Genomic DNA, 19,634 nt, shown 5'->3' on the forward strand with positions numbered 1-19,634 from the left:
CTCTCTCTCTCTTCTATGTGTCTGTGTGTGGCTCTCTCTCTTGTGTTCTCTATGTCTCTCTCTCTCTCCTGTTGTCTCTCTGTCTTCTCTCTCTCCTCTTTGTCTCTCTGTCTCTCTCTCTCTCTCTCTCTATGTGTCTCTTCTCTGTGGTGTCTCTCTCTCTATGTCTCTCTCTCTGTGTCTCCTCTCTGTGTCTCTCTCTCTCTCTCTCTTCTGTGTCCTCTCTGTGTGTCTCTCTCGCGTCTCTCCTTTCTCTCTCTGTCCTCTCTCTCTGTGTTGTCTGTCTCCTCTCTCTTGTCTCTCTCGTGTGTCTGTGTCTCTCTCTGTGGTGTCTCTCTCTCTCTCTCTGTGTGTGTCTTCTGTCTCGCTCTCTCTGTGTCTCTCTCTCTGTGTCGCTGTGTGTCTCTCTCTCTCTCTGTGTCTTCTATGTCTCTCTCTCTCTTGTGTCTCTCTGTTCTCTCTCTCTCTTCTGCTCTCTGTCTCTCTCTCTCTGTCTCTCTGTCTCTCTCTCTCTCTGTGTGTGTCTCTCTCTCCTATGTCTTCTCTCTCTGTGTCTCTCTCTCGTGCTCTCTGTCGTCTCTCTTGTTCTCTTCTCGTGTGTCTCTCTGTCTCTCTCTGTCTCTCTCTGTGCTCTTCTGTCTCTCTCTGTTGTTCTCTCTCTGTGTCCTCTCTCGCTCTCTCTCTATGTCTCTCTCTCTGTGTCTCTCTCTCTGTGTCTCTCTCTGTGTCTCTCGGTCTCTCTCTTTCTCTATGTCTCTCTCTCTGGTTCTCTCTCTCTCTCTCTCTCTCTCTCTCTCTGTGTCTCTCTGTCCTCTCTCTCTCTGTCTCTCCTCTATGTCTCTCTCTCTGTGTCTCTCTCTCGGTTCTTCTCTCCTCTGTGTCTCTCTCTCTCTGTCTCTCTCTGTCTCTCTCTCTCTGTGTCTCTCTCTGTGTCTCTCTGTTTCTCTCTCTCTCTTAATCTCTCTCTGTGTGTGTGTCTCTGTTCTTTCTTCCTTTCTCTCTATTTGTCTGTCTCCTCTTTTCTCTCTCTTCCTACTCATTGTCTTTGTATCTGTCTCTGTGTGGGTTCAGTAGAATATGTTTTATGTTTATATGTGGTTAGCTATGTTAGTCAGTCGAATGGTGTGTGTTAGCATGCGGTTAGCTGCAAGTGTGTCAGTTACATGTTGTTTTCACACCAGACTGTTCCAGTTACTGCTCTCTCTGTGACTGTGAGTTTAAACACTTTCCAAGAGGACCACAATGGAAATAAAACTTCACGTCTCATTGTGTTTTTATCTCCAACCATTATTTTGTTATGTACGTAAATGTCTTTGAAGCAGCCTGCTACTTAGAATGTTTCTAATAAATCAATCAATCAATAACAGAGGGAGTAAAGATGTCCCCAGGAAGAGTGTAAACAACAGACCAAGGTGAGTGTTTCCTGATTGAATCTCTATAGTTGTATTTCTTCATCCTGGTCCCGGGGACCCAAAGGAGCAAAAAAACAGAAACCCTTTTTAGGTCCACTGGATCAGAATTAGAAAACACAGAGACATTATCTGGTGCTGAATCTAATTCTAGTCCTAATCTACCTGTAGGTTCAGACATCTATGCTGAGATCTCCGAGGAGAAGCCAGACTCTGGTAAGTGACATCATCTGCTTCTACACCTGCATTTGCCTGCTGTTGGGGGTTTTAGGCTGGGTTTCTGTACAGCACTTGAGATATCAGCTGATGTAAGAAGGGCTTTATAATACATTTGATTTGATTTGATATACAGAGGAGCAGTGATTCAGTGAGATGGAATAATAGTTTATTTTATATATCCTGTTCACAAATTTAAAATGTGCCAATCTGTGTGTGTGTGTGTGTGTGTGTGTGTGTGTGTGTGTTGGGTGTTGTGTGTGTGTGTGTGTGTGTGTGTGTATGTATCAGGGTGCAGGTATAGCCTCCCCAGAGATGAAATTTACCTTGGGGCGTATCCTGGGGAGGGCTTCTTCGGAGAGGTGCATGATGGAGTCTACAAAAGCCCGGCAAGTCTTTGACATCACTTCCCTCGTCTCTGAATCACTTCCCTCTGTCTCTGACATCACTTCCCCGCTGGCTCTGACATCATTTCCATTTCTAAAATCAATCTCCTCCTGCAACTCAATTCTTCTTAAATTGGATTCCTCTCCTGTGTGTGTGTGTGTGTGGTTGTGTGTGTGTGTGTGTGTGTGTGTGTGTGTGTTGTGTGTGTGTGTGTGTGTGTGTGTGTGTGTGTGTGTGTGTTGTGTGTGTGTGTTGTGTGTGGTGTGTGTGTGTGTGTGTGTGTGATGTAGACAGGGGAGCGTGTACGTGTAGCAGTGAAGACATGTAAAGACTGTTCTGCTGACGTAAAGGAGAAGTTTATGAGTGAAGCTGTGTGAGTACTGTAGCTCTACTGATCTCATTTTCATTTTAAGCCAGTAGTTCTGAAAGAACCAAAAGTAGTTCTGAAAGAACCAAAAGTAGTTCTGAACCAAAAGTTAGTTCTGAACCAAAAGTGTCCCTGAAAATGGCGTACTACGCCACGAATGTGAACCACGTTATACTCTCTCTGTCTCTCTCTCTCTCTGTCTTCTCTCTCGCTGGTCTCTCTCTGTGTGTCTCTCTCTCTCTGTGCTCTCTGTCTCTCTCTCTCTGTGTCTCTCCTCTCTGTGTCTCTCCTCTCTGTGTGTCCATCTGTGTCTCTGTCCTCTCTCTGTGTCGCTCTCTCTGTGTCTCATCTGTGTCTCTCTGTCTCTCTCTGTGTCTCCATCTGTGTCTCTCTATCTCTCTTTTCTGTATCTCTGTCTCTGTCAGTGTTGATGAAGACTCTAGATCATCCTCACATTGTACGTCTGATCGGGGTCATTGAGGTGGACCCTGTGTGGATCGTCATGGAGCTGTACGAGTATGGAGAGGTGAGGGTCCCGAGACCAGTTCACGAGGGTCAGAGGTTTTGTGTGATGTCACCCAGTCTGCCTCATAAATATGAAGTCACGCACTGGCCGAATGCATCACATCAAGGAGTAGAGCAAGATAATGTATAGAGATAACCCACATCTCTCTCTCTCTCTGTGTGTGTGGTGTGTGTGTGTGTGTGTGTGTGTGTGGTGTGTGTGTTGTGTGTGTGTGTGTGGTGTGTGTGGTGTGTGTGTGTGTGTGTGTGTGTGTGTGTGTGTGTGTGTGTAGTTGGGCACCTACCTTGTGGAGCAGCAGAGGTCTCTGACCAGTGTGACTCTGGTCCTGTATAGTCTACAGGTCTGTAAAGCCCTGGCTTACCTAGAGGGGCTGAACATGGTACACAGGTAACAAACGCGCTACATTCACGTCCCTGCTTTCCTGGCTTCGCACATCTGAATGTCATGTTGTTTAGAGGAAGTAGTTTAAAGGGGAAATCACCATTTTAGATGAATAACCTCTAAATGCCTCATGAGCTCAACAGCGCCATTAGAACCCAACGTATCAGCTGTTTTTATTCTGTTTGTGAACAAATTTATTTTTAACCCCTCAGCTTTCCTATGAATTTCTTCAACCCCTCAGCTGGCAGGGTGACTGCTTTGTTGTTGTTTGAACTGCAGATTTCCCCTTTTAACCCAGAGAGGAAGTGAATGCCTGTTTCATCAGCCCCATAAGCATCATACCACTTCTGCAGTCAGCCCTCAAAGTCTGCTTCCTCATTGGCTGAATGATTCATTTCTGACTGTGTTTCTCTCTTATTGGTCAACCTTGGTTAATATGGTTTCATCCCGGCATTGTGGATTGGTTAAAGGCCCAGTGCAGCCAAAAGTGTGATTTTCTTGTGTTATATTTCCACACTATGAGGTTGGAATAATACTGTGAAATGGTGAAAATGATGATAATGTCCTTTTAGAGCTGTTTGAAAAGACCTACCTGAAATTCCAGCCTGTTTTGGTGGGATGGAGTTTTGGCCTGGTGACATCATCAGGAGGTAAATTAATGAATAGTCCAATAAGAAAAAGAGTTCCAAACCTCTCTGCCAATAACAGCTGGTTTTCAGTTTTCCCACTCAGACCACTACCAGACAGTCCCAGCTACATTCTTATTTGAGAAAGTTGGTTTTCTTTGCTAAGAAGCTTTATTGTTGTTTACATTTTTTTTTTTTGGGGGGGGGACAAGATACTTAAAGGGGCAATCAGTATCATTACTGCATCTATTTTTGGATTTATAAATTAATGATATGTAAATATTGATTCTTGACGAATATATAAATGTATAAATGACTCATGAGCTTGGTTGAACTGTCGTAACCAAAATATAAACTTATTTTATAGTTTTACTTGTAAACAAAAGGTAATGTAAAGAAACACTATATATAGCCTCAAACATGGTTAAAACGATCATTTTCAGATCATGGATGGTCAGTCCTTGCATCCATTGTTCTGTCTATGAATTTGAGAGTGGTTACATTTCTCCAGCCCCCTCATCCCTCAGCTTTTTACCAAAACAGGGGCGGGGAAAACTTTGTTATTGTTTTCTACTGCTGATTGCTGTTTTAATTGTTACCTAGAAATGCTAACGGCTCCATTGGATCTTTTGATATTGTTTAGTTTCTCTATTGTGATTGGTTAATATAGTTCAATTTCTCTATTGTGATTGGTTAGAGACATAGCTGTGAGGAACGTGTTGGTGGCGTCTGCAGACTGTGTCAAACTGGGAGACTTTGGGCTGTCACGATACGTAGAAGAAGAAGAGTACTATAAAGGTATTAACACAAACATTAATAATAGTGATATATAGTAACTATAATATAATAACACAAACATTAATAATAGTGATATATAGTAACTATAATATAATATAATATATTAACACAACCATATAGGGCATTTAGAAAGTATTCAGACCCCTTTGACTTTTTCCACATTTTGTTACGTTACAGCCTTATTCTAAAATGGATTAAATAAAACAATTCCTCATCAATCTACACACAATAATAACCTAGCGAAAACATTATTTTTAATTTTTTTTGTGTCATTTTCAGAAATACCTTATTTACATAAGTATTCAAACCCTTTGCTATGAGACTCTAAATTGAGTTCAGGTGCATCCTGTTTCCATTGATCATCCTTGAGATGTTTCTACTTGGAGTCCACCCGTGGTAAATTCAATTGATTGGACATGATTTGGAAAGGCACACACCTGTCTATATAAGGTCCCACAGTTGACAGTACATGTCAGAGCAAAAACCAAGCCATAAGATCGAAGGAATTGTCTGTAGAGCTTCGGGACAGGATTGTGTCAAGGCACAGATCTGGGGAAGGGTACCAAAACATTTCTGCTGCATTGAAGGTCCCCAAGAACACAGTGGCCACCTGAAGAAGTTTGGAATCACCAAGACTCTTCGTAGCGCTGGCCGCCCAGCCAAACTGAGCAATCGGGGAGAAGGGCCTTGGTCAGGGAGGTGACCAAGAACCCGATGGTCACTCTGACAGAACTCCAGAGTTCCTCTGTGGAGACGGAAGAACCTTCCAGAAGGACAACCATCTCTGCAGCACTCCACCAATCAGGCCTTTATGTTTGAGTGGCCAGACGGAAGCCACTCTTCAGTAAAAGGCACATGACAGCCCGCTTGGAGTTTGCCAAAAGGCACCTAAAGACTCTCAGACCATGAGAAACAAGATTCTCTGGTCTGATGAAAGCAAGATTGAACTCTTTGGCCTGAATGCCAAACGTCACATCTGGAGGAAACCTGGCACCATCCCTACGGTGAAGCATGGTGGTGGCAGCATCATGCTGTGGGGATGTTTTTCAGCGGGAGGGACTGAGAGACTAGCCAGGAACGAGGGAAAGATGAACAGAGCAAAGTACAGAGATCCTTGATGAAAACCTGCTCAAGACCTCAGACTGGGGCAAAGGTTCACCTTCCAACAGGACAACGACCCTAAGCACACAGCCATGACAATACAGGGGTGGCTTTGGGACAAGTCTCTGAAGGTCCTTGAGTGGCCCAGCCAGAGCCCGGAATTGAACCCGATCGAACATCTCTGGAGAGACCTGAAAATAGCTGTGCAGCGACACTCCCCATCCAACCTGACAGAGCTTGAGAGGATCTGCAGAGAAGAATGGGAGAAACTCCCCAAATACAGGTGTGCCAAGCTTGTAGCGTCATACCCAAGAAGACTCAAGGCTGTAATCGCTGCCAAAGGTGCTACAACAAAGTACAGAGTAAAGGGTCTGAATACTTATGGAAATGTGATATTTCAGTTTTTATTTTTATTGTATTGTTTGCAAAAATGTCTAAAAAGCCTGTTTTTACTTTGTCATTATGGGGTATTGTGACATCATTGTGGGGTATTGTGACGTCATTGTGGGTTATTGTGACGTCATTATGGGGTATTGTGATGTCATTACGGTGTATTGTAATGTCATTATGGGGTATTGTGATGTCATTACGGTGTATTGTAATGTCATTATGGGGTACTGTGTGTAGATTGAGGAAAAAAATAACAAATGTAATTTGTAGAATAAGGCATAACAAAATGTGGATAAAGTCAAGCGGTCTGAATACTTTCCGAATGCACTACCTACAACTACACACACACACACACACACACACACACAATTACATACAAATACACACACGCATAAACACTTCCAAAGCTGCGTTCAGATGCTTAAACAAATAGTGTGTTTTCTCTGCAGCGTCTCTTAGCAGATTACCTATCAAATGGATGGCCCCAGAATCCATCAACTTCAGACGTTTCACCACAGCTAGTGATGTCTGGATGTTCGGTGAGTCACTCATCGTTCAATGGTTTGTGTTCCTTTGTTTGTTCGTAATAACGAGGTGTGTGTATTCGTAACATTGTGGTGTGTGCGTGCGCATGTGTGCGCTTGTAATAACGAGGTGTGTGTGTGTGTGTGTTGCAGGGGTGTGTGTGTGGGAGGTGATGTCCCTAGGTCAACAGCCGTTCTTCTGGTTGGAGAACGGGGAGGTGATCAACCAACTAGAGGGTGGTGTCCGTCTGCCCAAACCCTCCCTCTGTCCCCCAACCCTCTACACACTTCTCACACACACCTGGAGTTACGACCCACACACACGACCCTCCTTCACAGAGCTGGTCTGCAAGCTCAGGTACATACACAAATACACACACACACACACACACACACACACACACACACACACACAGCCACACGCAATCATTGCATGCTAGCAGCAGAAATACATGACAGGTATGTGTGTAAATGTTAGACTTTAAAGTGTGTGTGTGTGTGTGTAGTGATATTCACAGGATGGAGAAGGAGCAGGAGGGAGAGAAGATGAGACAGAGAGCTCGATCCATGACACCATACGACTCCAAGACCACCGAGCCCCCACCCAAGGTAGTAAACACCCACACAGAGGAGGAGTAAACACACCCACACAGAGGAGGAGTAAACACACCCACACAGAGGAGTAGTAAACACACCCACACAGAGACGTAGTAAACACACCCACACAGAGGAGTAGTAAACACACCCACACAGAGACAAGAGACGTAGTAAACACACCCACAACAGAGGAGGTTAGTAAACACACCCACACAGAGGAGTAGTAAAACACCCCACGAAGGGAGGAGTAGCACACCCACACAGAGGAGTAGTAAACACACCAAGAGAAGGTAGTAAACACACCCACACAGAGGAGGAGTAAGCACACCCACACAGAGGAGGAGTGAAACAACACCCACACAGGAGGAGGAGTAAACACACCACACAGAGGAGTAGTAAACACCACACACGAGGAGTAGTAAACACACCCCACACAGAGACGTAGTAAACACACCCACACAGAGGAGAGTAAAACACCCACACGGAGGAGGAGTAAAACACCCACACGGAGGAGGAGTAAACACACCAACACAGAGGAGTAGTAAACACACCACACAGAGGAGGAGTAAACACACCCACACAGAGGAGTAGTAACACACACCACACAGAGGAGGAGTAAACACACCCACAGCAGAGGAGGAGTAAACACACCCACACAGAGGAGTAGTAAAACACACCACACAGAGGAGTAGAACACCCCATCAAGAGGGTAGTAAAACACACCACACAGAGGAGGAGTAAACACACCCACACAGAGGAGTAGTAAACACACCCACACAGAGGAGTAGTAAACACACCCACACACAGAGGAGTAGTAAAAACACAGACCCACACGGAGGAGGAAGTAAGCAACACCCACACAGAGGAGGAGTAAACACACCCACACAGAGGAGTAGTAAACACACCCACACAGAGAGTAGTAAACACACCCCCAACAGAGGAGTAGTAAACACACCCACACGGAGGAGGAGTAAGCAACACCCACACAGAGGAGGAGTAAACACACCCACACAGAGGAGTAGTAAACACACCCACAACAGAGGAGGAGTAAACACACCCACACAGAGGAGGAGTAAACACACCCAACACAGAGGAGGAGTAAAACACCCACACAGAGGAGGAGTAAACACACCCACACGAGAGAGTCCACACAAGGAAGTGTAAACACCACAACAGAGGAGGGTAAACACACCCACCAGAGGAAGTAGTAACACACCCACACAGAGGAGTAGTAAACACACACCACAAGAGACGTAGTAAAACACACCACACGGAGGAGGAGTAAAACACACCACACGGAGGAGAAGTAAACACACCCACACAGAGGAGTAGTAAACACACCCACACAGAGGAGTAGTAAACACACCACACAGAGACGTAGTAAAACACACCCACACAGAGGAGGAGTAAACACACCCACACGGAGGAGGAGTAAACACACCACACGGAGGAGGAGTAAACACACCCACACAGAGGAGTAGTAAACACCCACACAGAGGAGAGTAAACACACCCACACAGAGGAGTAGTAAACACACCACACAGAGGAGGAGTAAACACACCACACAGAGGAGGAGTAAACACACCCACACAGAGGAGTAGTCACACCACACAGAGATACAACAGAGGAGTAGTAACACACCCACACAGAGGAGGAGTAAACACACCAACAGAGGAGAGTAAACACACCCACACAGAGGAGGAGTAAACACACCACACAGAGGAGGAGTAAACACACCCACACAGAGGAGTAGTAAACAACCACACAGGAGTACACCCACACAGAGGAGTAGTAAACACACCCACACAGAGGAGTTGAAGTTGGCTTTAGCTTGTTCAGATAGGTTCCCAATCTTCCAACATCAAAACTAGCTACCAAGAGGCAATTTCAGGCTATCTATCAAGCTTGTCTAACTATCTTAGCTGGCAAGGTTGGTAGTTTTTTTTTTTTTTAAGTAACCACCAGTCAGGAGGAAAAGATAGCTCAAGAGCTATGCTTAGATATGCAAAAAAAAAAAAAATTGTGTGTGTCTGACTGACTGACAAATTCTCCAACACCCGCAAGCCGTCCTCACGTCCACACACACAGATGATATACTCCCATGCACACAGCCTAACTCTCTCTCTTCTCCCCTCTCTCCCCTCTCCTCCTCTGTCCTCCCTCTCTTCTCCTCCCTCTTTCTCTCCTTCCTTCTCCTCTCCTTCTCCTCTCCTCCTCTCTCTCCTTCTTCTCTCTCCTCTCTCTCTTCTCTCTCCTTCCTTCTCCTTCTCCTCTCTCTTCTTTCCTTCTCCTCTCCTCTCTCTCTCTCTTCTCTCTCTCCTCTCTCTTCTCTTCTTCTCTCCTCTCTCTCTCTCTCCTTCCTTCTCCTCTCTCTCTCCTCTCCTTCTCCTCTCCTCTCTCCTCTCTTCTCCTCTCCTCTCTCCTCTCCTTCTCCTCTCTCTCTCCTTCTTCTCTCTCCTCCTCTCTCTCTCTCTCCTTCCTTCTCCTCTCTCTCTCTCTTTTCTCTCTCTCTCTCTCTCTTTCTCCTTCTCTCTCTCTCGTAGCCATCAAGGAAACCTGGTTTCCAGAGCAACACCCTCAGACCTGGCATGAGAATACAGGTAGCTCAACGGTTTGTGAAAGTGAAGTAAGACCTGCTATGCACTGTCCTGTAGCGCTGTCCTGTAGCGGTGTCCTGTAGCGCTGTCCTGTAGCACAGTTCAGGGTATACATATACAGTCTACTGTGTGACTGGTACTGGTCTACATTTTCATGTTAATACAGACTGTGTGTTAGCTAGTTCCATTTAGTGTGAGATTGTGTGTGCACAGCATTTCCTGCCGCTAGCATGTGACTTTTTAAAGTAGCTGTGGCGCATAGCTTTTGTTTTTATGGCTGTGTGTGTGTGTGTGTGTGTGTGTGTGTGGTGTGGTGTGTGTGTGTGGTGTGTGTTTTTAGCTACCTGGCTCTCTGTGTGCCAGCTCTCTGTTCTTGCTAGCCCCCCAGGGCCTGTGATGTCACCACAGCCTATCCTATGTCTCTCACGGCGATGCAGTGTCGGGGTAAGACCCGTAACCATGACTTCACTACATGGCCAAGCTGCTATAACCGTCCTATTATAAAGTTAGGTTCATAATCAGATGTTTAGACGGTTTCTGATTTTGCAATTTGGCCACATAGTGATGACCGATTAACCTCTCCGCTGCTTCCTGTTGAAATGCATTGTGGGTAGTTGAGCTGCCTGTGCAGTATGGGGATCTAGCTGTACAAAGGCCTATAGACAGATGTTTTCAAACATCACAACATGGCATCAAACAGGTGTGTGTGTGTGTGTGTGTGTGTGTGGTGTGTGTGTGTGTGTGTGTGTGTGTGTGTGTGTGGGTGTGTGTGTGTGGTAGCGAGCCGTGTGTGTGTAGGAGCCATGTGGGGAGGGGGATGCGAGGTCTGTCTGGGAGAGGGAGAGGGTGGAGGATACTCTTCGTCGACAAAGAGAGGACATGCTGACAGACAGCCGGTGGCTGGAGCAGGAGGAGAAACACCTGGTAAGAATACAGACAGACAGACAGACAGACTTTTTGTATTCAGACAGATACAGATGTGATCTTGATTTGACCAGTATTGTCGCAGCAAAATAATCCTGCAGCAACAGGATGTGAACATTTAGTCCATGAAAAGTACGACACTGTTAATATAGCCATGTGTTAGTGTGGATTTCAAGCTCATCTACATTTCGTGCGGGGGCAGGAAAATTCTCAGCAATGATAGTGATCGAATTAAGATCCTACATTTTGCAACATTCCTAATTCCTGAATGGACGCACGGTCAGCACTTCCCTGTTTCTAATGTATTTCTAATGTGTCCTTGCAGGATCCTGTGCAAGTTCAACAGGAGTTCAGAACAGCTATGGTATGTTGTATTAGTAGTTGTTGTATTGGTTATGCCAGGATTCAATCCGATCGCACGTTGTCGACAGTGCAAGTCTTAAAGGCAAAGACCACATTCACAGAAAACACTGCATTATGTCGGCTCAATCGGAAAATGACCTTTTAAATGACTGATTGTCCAAATCCGCCATCGGATTGAATCCCGGCCTCAGTTTTTCCTGTTGTCGTCTACAGCACGAGGAGGAGGAGCCAGCAGACGAAGCCACACCTCCGGACAAACCACCAAAGGCCTCGGCTCCACAGGTAACAACAAGCAGCCATTATAAAGCTGTCCTTCTCTTTTTAAACTGGTTTCAAATATTTCACTTCCATGTTATAAACTGGGTGGTTCTATCCTTGAATGCTGATTGGATGACAGCCGTGGTATATCAGATCGTATACCATGGGTTATGATAAAATATTTATTTTGACTGCTCTAATTACGTGGGCAACCAGTTTATAATAGCAATAAGGCATTGTGTTGTGCCTAAGAACAGCCCTTAGCCGTGGTATATTGGCCGTATACAGTTGAAGTCGGAAGTTTACATACACTTAGGTAGGAGTCATTAAAACTTGTTTTTCAACCACTCCACAAATTTCTTGTTAACAAGCTATAGTTTTGGCAAATCAGTTCAAAAGTATCTATATCCACAGTAAAACATGTCCTTTATCGACATAACTCCATAAAAAAGCCATAAAAAAGCCAGACTACGGTTTGCAACTGCACATGGGGACAAAGATTGTACTTTTTGGAGAAATGTCCTCTGGTCTGATGAAACAAATATAGAACTGTTTGGCCATAATGACTATCATTATGTTTGGAGGAAAAAGGGGGAGGCTTGCAAGCCGAAGGACATCATCCCAACCGTGAAGCACGGGGGTGCCAGCATCATGTTGTGGGGGTGCTTTGCTGCAGGATGGACTGGTGCACTTCACAAAATAGATGGCATCATGAGGGAGGGAAATTATGTGGATATATTGAAGCAACATCTCAAGACATCAGTCAGGAAGATAAACTGTGTCGCAAATGGGTCTTCCAAATGGACCCCAAGCATACTTCCAAAGTTGTGGCAAAATGGCTTAAGGACAACAATGTCAAGGTATTGGAGTGACCATCACAAAGCCCTGTCCTCAATCCTATAGAAAATGTGTGGGCAGAACTGAAAAAGCGTGTGCGGGCATGGAGGCCTACAAACCTGACTCAGTAACACCAGCTCTTTCAGGAGGAATGGGCCAAAATTCACCCAACTTATTGTGGGGAGCTTGTGGAAGACTACCCGAAACGTTTGACCCAAGTTAAACAATTGAAAGGCAATGCTACCATCAATCAAATTCAATCAAATGTATTTATAAATCCCTTCTTACATCAGCTGATGTCTCAAAGTACTGTACAGAAACCCAGCCTAAAACCCCAAACAGCAAGCAATGCAGGTGTAGAAGCACGGTGGCTAGGAAAAACTCCCTAGAAAGGCCAGAACCTAGGAAGAAACCTAGTGGATCTCCACCCGACATAGCCAGAAGAGGACTGGCCACCCCTCATAGCCTGGTTCCTCTCTAGGTTTCTTCCTAGCTATCAGAACATGGCCAAGATGTTCAAATGTTCATAGGTGACCAGCAGGGTCAAATAATAATAATCACAGTGGTTGTAGAGGGTGCAACAGGTCAGCACCTCAGGAGTAAATGTCAAATGGCTTTTCATAGCCGATCATTCAGAGTATCTCTACAGCTCCTGCTGTCTCTAGAGAGTTGAAAACAGCAGGTCTGGGACAGGTAGCACGTCCGGTGAACATGTCAGGGTTCCATAGCTGCAGGCAGAACAGTTGAAACTGGAGCAGCAGCACAACCAGGTGGACTGGGGACAGCAAGGAGTCATCAGGCCAGATAGTCCTGAGGCTCAGGTCCTCCGAGAGAAAGAAAGAAAGAAAGAAAGAAGAGAAAGAGAGAGAGAATTAGAGAGCATACTTAAATTCACACAGGACACTGGATAAGACAGGATAAATACTCCAGATATTACAGACTGACCCTAGCCCTCTGACACATAAACTACTGCAGCATAAATACTGGAGGCTGAGACAGGAGGGGTCGGGAGACACTGTGGCCCCATCCGACGATACCCCCGGACAGGGCCAAACAGGCAGGATATAACCCCACCCACTTTGCCAAAGTACAGCCCCCACACCACTAGAGGGATATCTCCAACCACCAACCTACCATCCTGAGACGAGGCCGAGTATAGCCCACAAAGATCTCCCACACGGCACAACCCAAGGGGGGGAGCCAACCCAGACAGGAAGATCACGTCAGTGACTCAACCCTCTCAAGTGACACACCCCTCCTAGGGATTGCATGAAAGAGCACCAGTAAGCCAGTGACTCAGCCCCTGTAATAGGGTTAGAGCCAGAGAATCCCAGTGGAGAGAGGGGAACCGGCCAGGCAGAGACAGCAAGGGCGGATCGTTGCTCCAGTGCCTTTTCGTTCACCTTCACCACCCTGGGCCAGACTACACTCAATCAGAGGACCTACTGAAGAGATGAGTCTTCAATAAAGACTTAAAGGTTGAGACCGAGTCTGCGTCTCTCACATGGATAGGCAGACCATTCCATAAAAATGGAGCTCTATAGGAGAAAGCCCTGCCTCCAGCTGTTTGCTTAGAAATTCTATGGACAATAAGGAGGCCTGCGTCTTGTGACCGTAGCGTACGTGTAGGTATGTACGGCAGGACCAAATCGGAGAGATAGGTAGGAGCAAGCCCATGTAATGCTTTGTAGGTTAGCAGTAAAACCTTGAAATTAGCCCTAGCCTTAACAGGAAGCCAATGGAGAGGATAGCACTGTAGTAATGCGATCAAATTTGTTGGTTCTAGTCAGGATTCTAGCAGCCGTATTTAGCACTAACTGAAGTTTATTTAGTGCTTTTTCCGGGTAGCCAGAAAGTAGAGCATTGCAGTAGTCTAACCTAGAAGTGACAAAAGCATGGATAAATGTTTCTGCATAATTTTTGGAGAGAAAGTTCCTGATTTTTACAATGTTATCTAGATGGAAAAAAGCTGTCCTTAAAACAGTCTTGATAGGTTCGTCAAAAGAGAGATCAGGGTCCAGAGTAACGCCGAGGTCCTTCAGTTTTATTTGAGACGACTGTACAACCATCAAGATTAATTGTCAGATTCAACAGATGATCTCTTTGTTTCTTGGGACCTAGAACAAGCATCTCTGTTTTGTCCAAGTTTAATGGAAGCTGAAATGTCTGAAACACAGGCTTCAGGGAGGGCATTTTTGGGGCTTCACCATGTTTCATCGAAATGTACAGCTGTGTGTCGTTCGCATAGCAGTGAAAGTTAACATTATGTTTCCGAATGACATCACCAAGAGGTAAAATATAAATATATATATATATAGTGGTCCTAAAACGAAACCTTGAGGAACACGGAATTTTACAGTTGATTTGTCAGAGGACAAACCATCCACAGAGACAAACTGATATCTTTCCGACAGATAAGATCTACACCAGGCCAGAAAATATCCATGTAGACCAATTTGGGTTTCCAATCTCTCCAAAAGAATGTGGTGATCGATGGTATCAAAAGCAGCACTAAGATCTAGGAGAACGAGGACAGATGCAGAGCCTCGGTCTGACGCCATTAAAAGGTCATTTACCATCTTCACAAGTGCAGTCTTAGTGATATGATGGGGTCTAAAACCAGACTGAAGCATTTCGTATACATTGTTTGTCTTCAGGAAGGCAGTGAGCACAGCTTTTTCCATTTTTTTTGAGAGGAATGGGAGATAGTTTTTTATATTTTCTCGGTCAAGTATTGGCTTTTTCAAGAGAGGCTTTATTACTGCCACTTTTAGTGAGGTTGGTACACATCCGGTGGATAGAGAGCCGTTTATTATGTTCAACATAGGAGGGCCGAGCACAGGAAGCAGCTCTTTCAGTAGTTTATTTGGAATAGGGTCCAGTATGCAGCTTGAAGGTTTAGAGGCCATGATTATTTTCATCATTGTGTCAAGAGATATAGTACTAAAACACTTGAGTGTCTCCCTTGACCTTGGTCCTGGCAGAGTTGTGCAGACTCAGGACAACTGAGCTTTGGAGGAATACGCAGATTTAAAGAGGAGTCTGTCATTTGCTTTCTAATGATCATGATCTTTTCCTCAAAGAAGTTCATGAATTTATCGCTGTTGAAGTGAAAGCCATCCTCTCTTGGGGAATGCTGCTTTTTAATTAGCTTTGCGACAGTATCAAAAATAAATTTTTCCTCAATTAACTTCTTATGGGCAGGTGGGAGGGTAGCGTGAAATTGCAGAGCGCGAAATCCAAAAGACAGTATTATAAATATTTTACTTTCATAAAACCACAAGTGTAAACATCAAAATAAAGCTTAACTTCTTGATAATCCAGCCGCTGTGTCAGATTTTTAAAAAGTACGGCGAAAGCAAACGATGCGATTATCTGAGGACATCGCCCCGCTTACCAACACATGAAAAACATATTTCAACCAGGCAGGTGTGACACAAAAGTCAGAAATAGCGATATAGAAAATGGCTTACCTTTGATGATCTTCTTCTGTTGGCACTCCAAAAGGTCCCAGTTACATTACAAATGGTCCTTTTGTTCGATAATGTCCTTCTTTATATCCATAAAAACTCAGTTTAGCTGGCGCGCTTCAGTCAATAATCCACCCAGTTTCCCTCCATCAAAATGCATACAAAATGAATCCCAAACGTTACTCATAAACTTTTCCAAACAAGTCAAACAACGTTTATAATCAAACCTTCGGTACCCCAATACGTAAATAAACGATCAAATTTAAGACTGAGTATCGTTATTGTCTTTACCGGAGAAAAATACCAAAGAACGCGCTCTCTTCCACGCGCTTGGAAACACTACAGACAAAATGTGAGCCACCTAGAAAAACTACAATTTCTGTCTCATTTTTCCAAAAACCAGCCTGAAACTCTTTCTAAAGACGGTTGACATCTAGTGGAAGCCCTAGGAACTGCAATCTGGGAGGACTTGGCCTTATAATAAAAGTGATCACCATTGAAAATAGTGGTAGTCTGATTCTTTTTTTTGGGGGGGGGGTTTGTCTTTGGGGTTTCGCCTGCCATATCAGTTCTGTTATACTCACAGACATAATTTTAACACTTTTAGAAACTTTAGAGTGTTTTCTATCCAAATCCACCAATTATATGCATATCCTAGCTTCTGGGCCTGAGTAACAGGCAGTTTACTTTGAGCACGCTTTTCATCCTGACAAAACACTGCCCCCTACCCCAGAGAGGTTAAGCCATGTTTCATTCAGGCCAATCACATCAACATGATGATCAGTGATTAATTAATTGACTATAACTGCCTTGGAAGTGAGGGATCTAACATTAAGTAGCCCTATTTTGAGATGTAAGGTATCACAATCTCTTTCAATAATGGCAGGAAAGGAGGAGGTCTTTATTCCAGTGAGATTGCTAAGGCGAACACTGCCATGTTTGGTTTTGACCAACCTAGATCGAGGCACAGACACGGTCTCAATGGGGATAGCTGAGCTGACTACACTGACTGTGCTAGTGACAGGCTCCACTAAGCTGGCAGGCTGGCTAACAGCCTGCTGCCTGGCCTGCACCCTATCTCACAGTGGAGCTGGGGGAGTTAGAGCCCTGTCTAGGTTCATAGATAAGATGAGAGTACCCCTCCAGCTAGAATGGAGTCCGTCACTCCTCAACAGACCAGGCTTGGTGGGTGAGTCCCAGGCTTGGTTGGTGAGTCCCAGAAAGAAGGCCAATTATCTACAAATTCTATCTCTTGGGAGGGGCAGAAAACACTTTTCAACCAGCGATTGAGTTGTGAGACTCTGCTGTAGAGCTCATCACTCCCCCTAACTGGGAGGGGGCCAGAGACAATTACTCAATGCGACACATCTTTCTAGCTGATTTACAGGCTGAAGCTATGTTGCGCTTGGTGACCTCTGACTGTTTCATCCTAACATCGTTGGTGCCGACGTGGATAACAATATCGCTATACTCTCTACACTCGCCAGTTTTAGCTTTAGCCAGCACCATCTTCAGGTTAGCCTTAACGTCGGTAGCCCTGCCCCCTGGTAAACAGTGTATGATCGCTGGATGATTCGTTTTAAGTCTAATACTGTGGGTAATGGAGTCGCCAATGACTAGGGTTTTCAATTAGTCAGAGCTAATGGTGGGAAGCTTCGGCGTCTCAGACCCCGTAACGGGAGGAGTAGAGACAAGAGAAAACTCAGACTCAGACTCCGACTCGCTACATAATGGGGAGAACCGGTTGAAAGTTTCTGTCGGCTGAATGAGCGACACCGGTTGAGCATTCCTACAGCATTTCCCTCCAGAAGCCATGAGAAAGTTGTCCGGCTGTGAGGACAGTGCGGGGGGATTTATACTAACGTTAATATCTGTACTTACTGGTGGCACAGACGCTGTTTCTTCCTTTCCTACACTGAAATTACCCTTGCCTAACGATTTGCGTCTGAAGCTGGGCTTGCAGCACAGCTATCCTCACCGTAAGGCGATCGTTCTCTTGTATTTTATGAGTACAGCGACTGCAATTAGAAGGCATCATGTTAATGTTACTACTTAGCTTCGGCTGGTGGAGGTTCTGACGAACCATTACCAGATACCAATCGAGTGTATGTAAACTTCTGACCCACTGGGAATGTGATGAAAAAAATAAAAGCTCAAATAAATCATTCTACTATTATTCTGACATTTAACATTCTTAAAATAAAGTGGTGATCCTAACTGACCTAAGACAGGGACTTTTTACTAGGATTAAATGTCAGGAATTGTTAAAAACTGAGTTTAAATGTATTTGGCTAAGGTGTATGTAAACTTCCGACTTCAACTGTACCACACCCCCCGTGCCTTATTGCTTAAATAGATACCTTACCGATAGCTGATTGGTTGGACCGAGTTTATTGACAGATGTGTGTGTTGACCAGCCTACAGCCACGGCAGAGCTCGACAGGACAGATGACCAGGTGTATGTGGGTGTCATGGCGATGGTGAGAGATGTGGTGCAACTGAAGAATGATGTCAACACACTGCCCCCCTCAGAATACCCAAACGCTGTCAAGGTAAGGCTTGGTGTGTTTGAGTGTCTTTGTGTGTGTGTTTGCACAGTCTTCAGTTCCAATCCCTCTGAATTTGTTTTTTTGTATCTCTCTCCTCTCTCTCTCTCTCTCTGTCTGTCAGGCCGTGGGGTTAACTCTTCGTAGTCTGATCCGTAGTGTTGATGACGTTCTACCATCACTACACAGCTCTGCCAGAACAGAGGTAACCATATGGCTCTGTTTATTATATTTACATTGACCCCAACCAAAACCAACACGGCCTCGTGCCACACAGCAGGGAACCTCTCAGGAGGATCTCATTTGCATTTCCTTGATTACTCAGAGGGGAGGGACTTCTAATTTAATGGGTTTTGAGGAGGCAAGAAATCAAGGAAATGTAATTAAGATTCTCCTCCCTCCCCCCCTTCTCTCCTCCTCCCTCCCCCTCTCCCGCCTTCCTCCTCCCTCCCCCTCTTCTCTCCTCCAGATCGAGGGAACTGAGAGGCTACTGAATAAGGATCTGGGGGAGTTAATCGCTAAGATGAGATTGGTCCAGCAGAACTCTGTGACATCACTGAAGGGGGAGTGTCAGAGGCAGATGTTGGGCGTTGCCCACACCTTGGCCCTGGACTCCAAGAACCTTCTAGATGCCGTGGACCAGGCTAGGATTAAAGCTAACCTGACCAAGCCATAAACCACACACACACCGAGGCACGTGTGGACACACACACACACACACACACTTCACTTCCTTCATGTACCTTATAGAACATTTTACAGATGCTGATTTAGATTTTCAGGAAGACATTTAGCAGAGCTTGTTGTCCCTATTTGAATGTCTTCTATATTTTACTGTATGGGCTTTTTTTTTTACTGTGTTTTATTGTAGATGTTTGGTACGGAGAGACAGAGAGATAGTAAATAAACAGTGTTTCATCATGGTAATCAAAGGGTGTGTCTGTGTGTGTGTGAGAGAAGCTGAGTCTCAGTGGTCTCACTGCTGAGAGACTAGATATGGCTTCCGGTCCCACTAACCACTTTTATACAGGTACATAAGCTGTGAAAAGATGCCCTGACCTTAGATAAATCACCTCTCTGCCCTCCCACCCGTACGGGAGGACAGCTCCAGCTCAGCCCAGTCAAAGCTCTTCTTTTTTCTGGCACCCAAAGGTGGAAACAGCTTCCCCCTGAAGCTAGGACAGCAGAGTCCCTGCCCATCTTCCCCCTGAAACTAGGACAGCAGAGTCCCTCCCCATCTTCCCCCTGAAGCTAGGACAGCAGAGTCCCTGTCCATCTTCCCCCTGAAGCTAGGACAGCAGAGTCCCTGTCCATCTT

General features: G+C 45.1%; 1 protein-coding gene across 2 annotated transcripts; it reads left to right on the forward strand.

The window, feature by feature from the left end:
* Window positions 1–1,366: 1,366 nt before the first annotated feature.
* Window positions 1,367–19,242, forward strand: ptk2ba (protein tyrosine kinase 2 beta, a). 2 transcript variants are annotated; one of them, XM_024141628.2, is made up of 16 exons: window positions 1,367–1,625; window positions 1,917–2,014; window positions 2,303–2,383; window positions 2,804–2,905; window positions 3,177–3,292; window positions 4,610–4,710; window positions 6,651–6,740; window positions 6,879–7,083; window positions 7,232–7,334; window positions 9,866–9,922; window positions 10,718–10,843; window positions 11,169–11,207; window positions 11,420–11,488; window positions 18,189–18,323; window positions 18,442–18,522; window positions 18,787–19,242. In XM_024141628.2, exons 3-16 carry the CDS (start codon window positions 2,372–2,374, stop codon window positions 18,991–18,993), a joined length of 1,443 nt encoding a protein of 480 aa, XP_023997396.1. In that variant the 5' UTR covers window positions 1,367–1,625; window positions 1,917–2,014; window positions 2,303–2,371; the 3' UTR covers window positions 18,994–19,242. The 2 variants fall into 2 exon arrangements, with proteins under 2 accessions (XP_023997396.1, XP_070296644.1); XM_070440543.1 differs by having other exon boundaries at window positions 1,496–1,625; window positions 1,917–2,018; window positions 2,307–2,383.
* Window positions 19,243–19,634: the final 392 nt, after the last annotated feature.

This window comes from Salvelinus sp. IW2-2015, unplaced genomic scaffold (assembly GCF_002910315.2).
Source record: "Salvelinus sp. IW2-2015 unplaced genomic scaffold, ASM291031v2 Un_scaffold2639, whole genome shotgun sequence".
Lineage (NCBI taxonomy): Eukaryota > Metazoa > Chordata > Actinopteri > Salmoniformes > Salmonidae > Salvelinus > Salvelinus sp. IW2-2015.

What these genes read in the sequence shown, in the direction of transcription:
- ptk2ba (XM_024141628.2), top strand. An exon ending in AGCTGTACGAGTATGGAGAG is followed by an intron (nt 2,906 to 3,176) that starts GTGAGGGTCCCG and finishes GTGTGTGTGTAG; the next exon opens with TTGGGCACCTACCTTGTGGA. An exon ending in GACCTGGCATGAGAATACAG is followed by an intron (nt 9,923 to 10,717) that starts GTAGCTCAACGG and finishes GTGTGTGTGTAG; the next exon opens with GAGCCATGTGGGGAGGGGGA.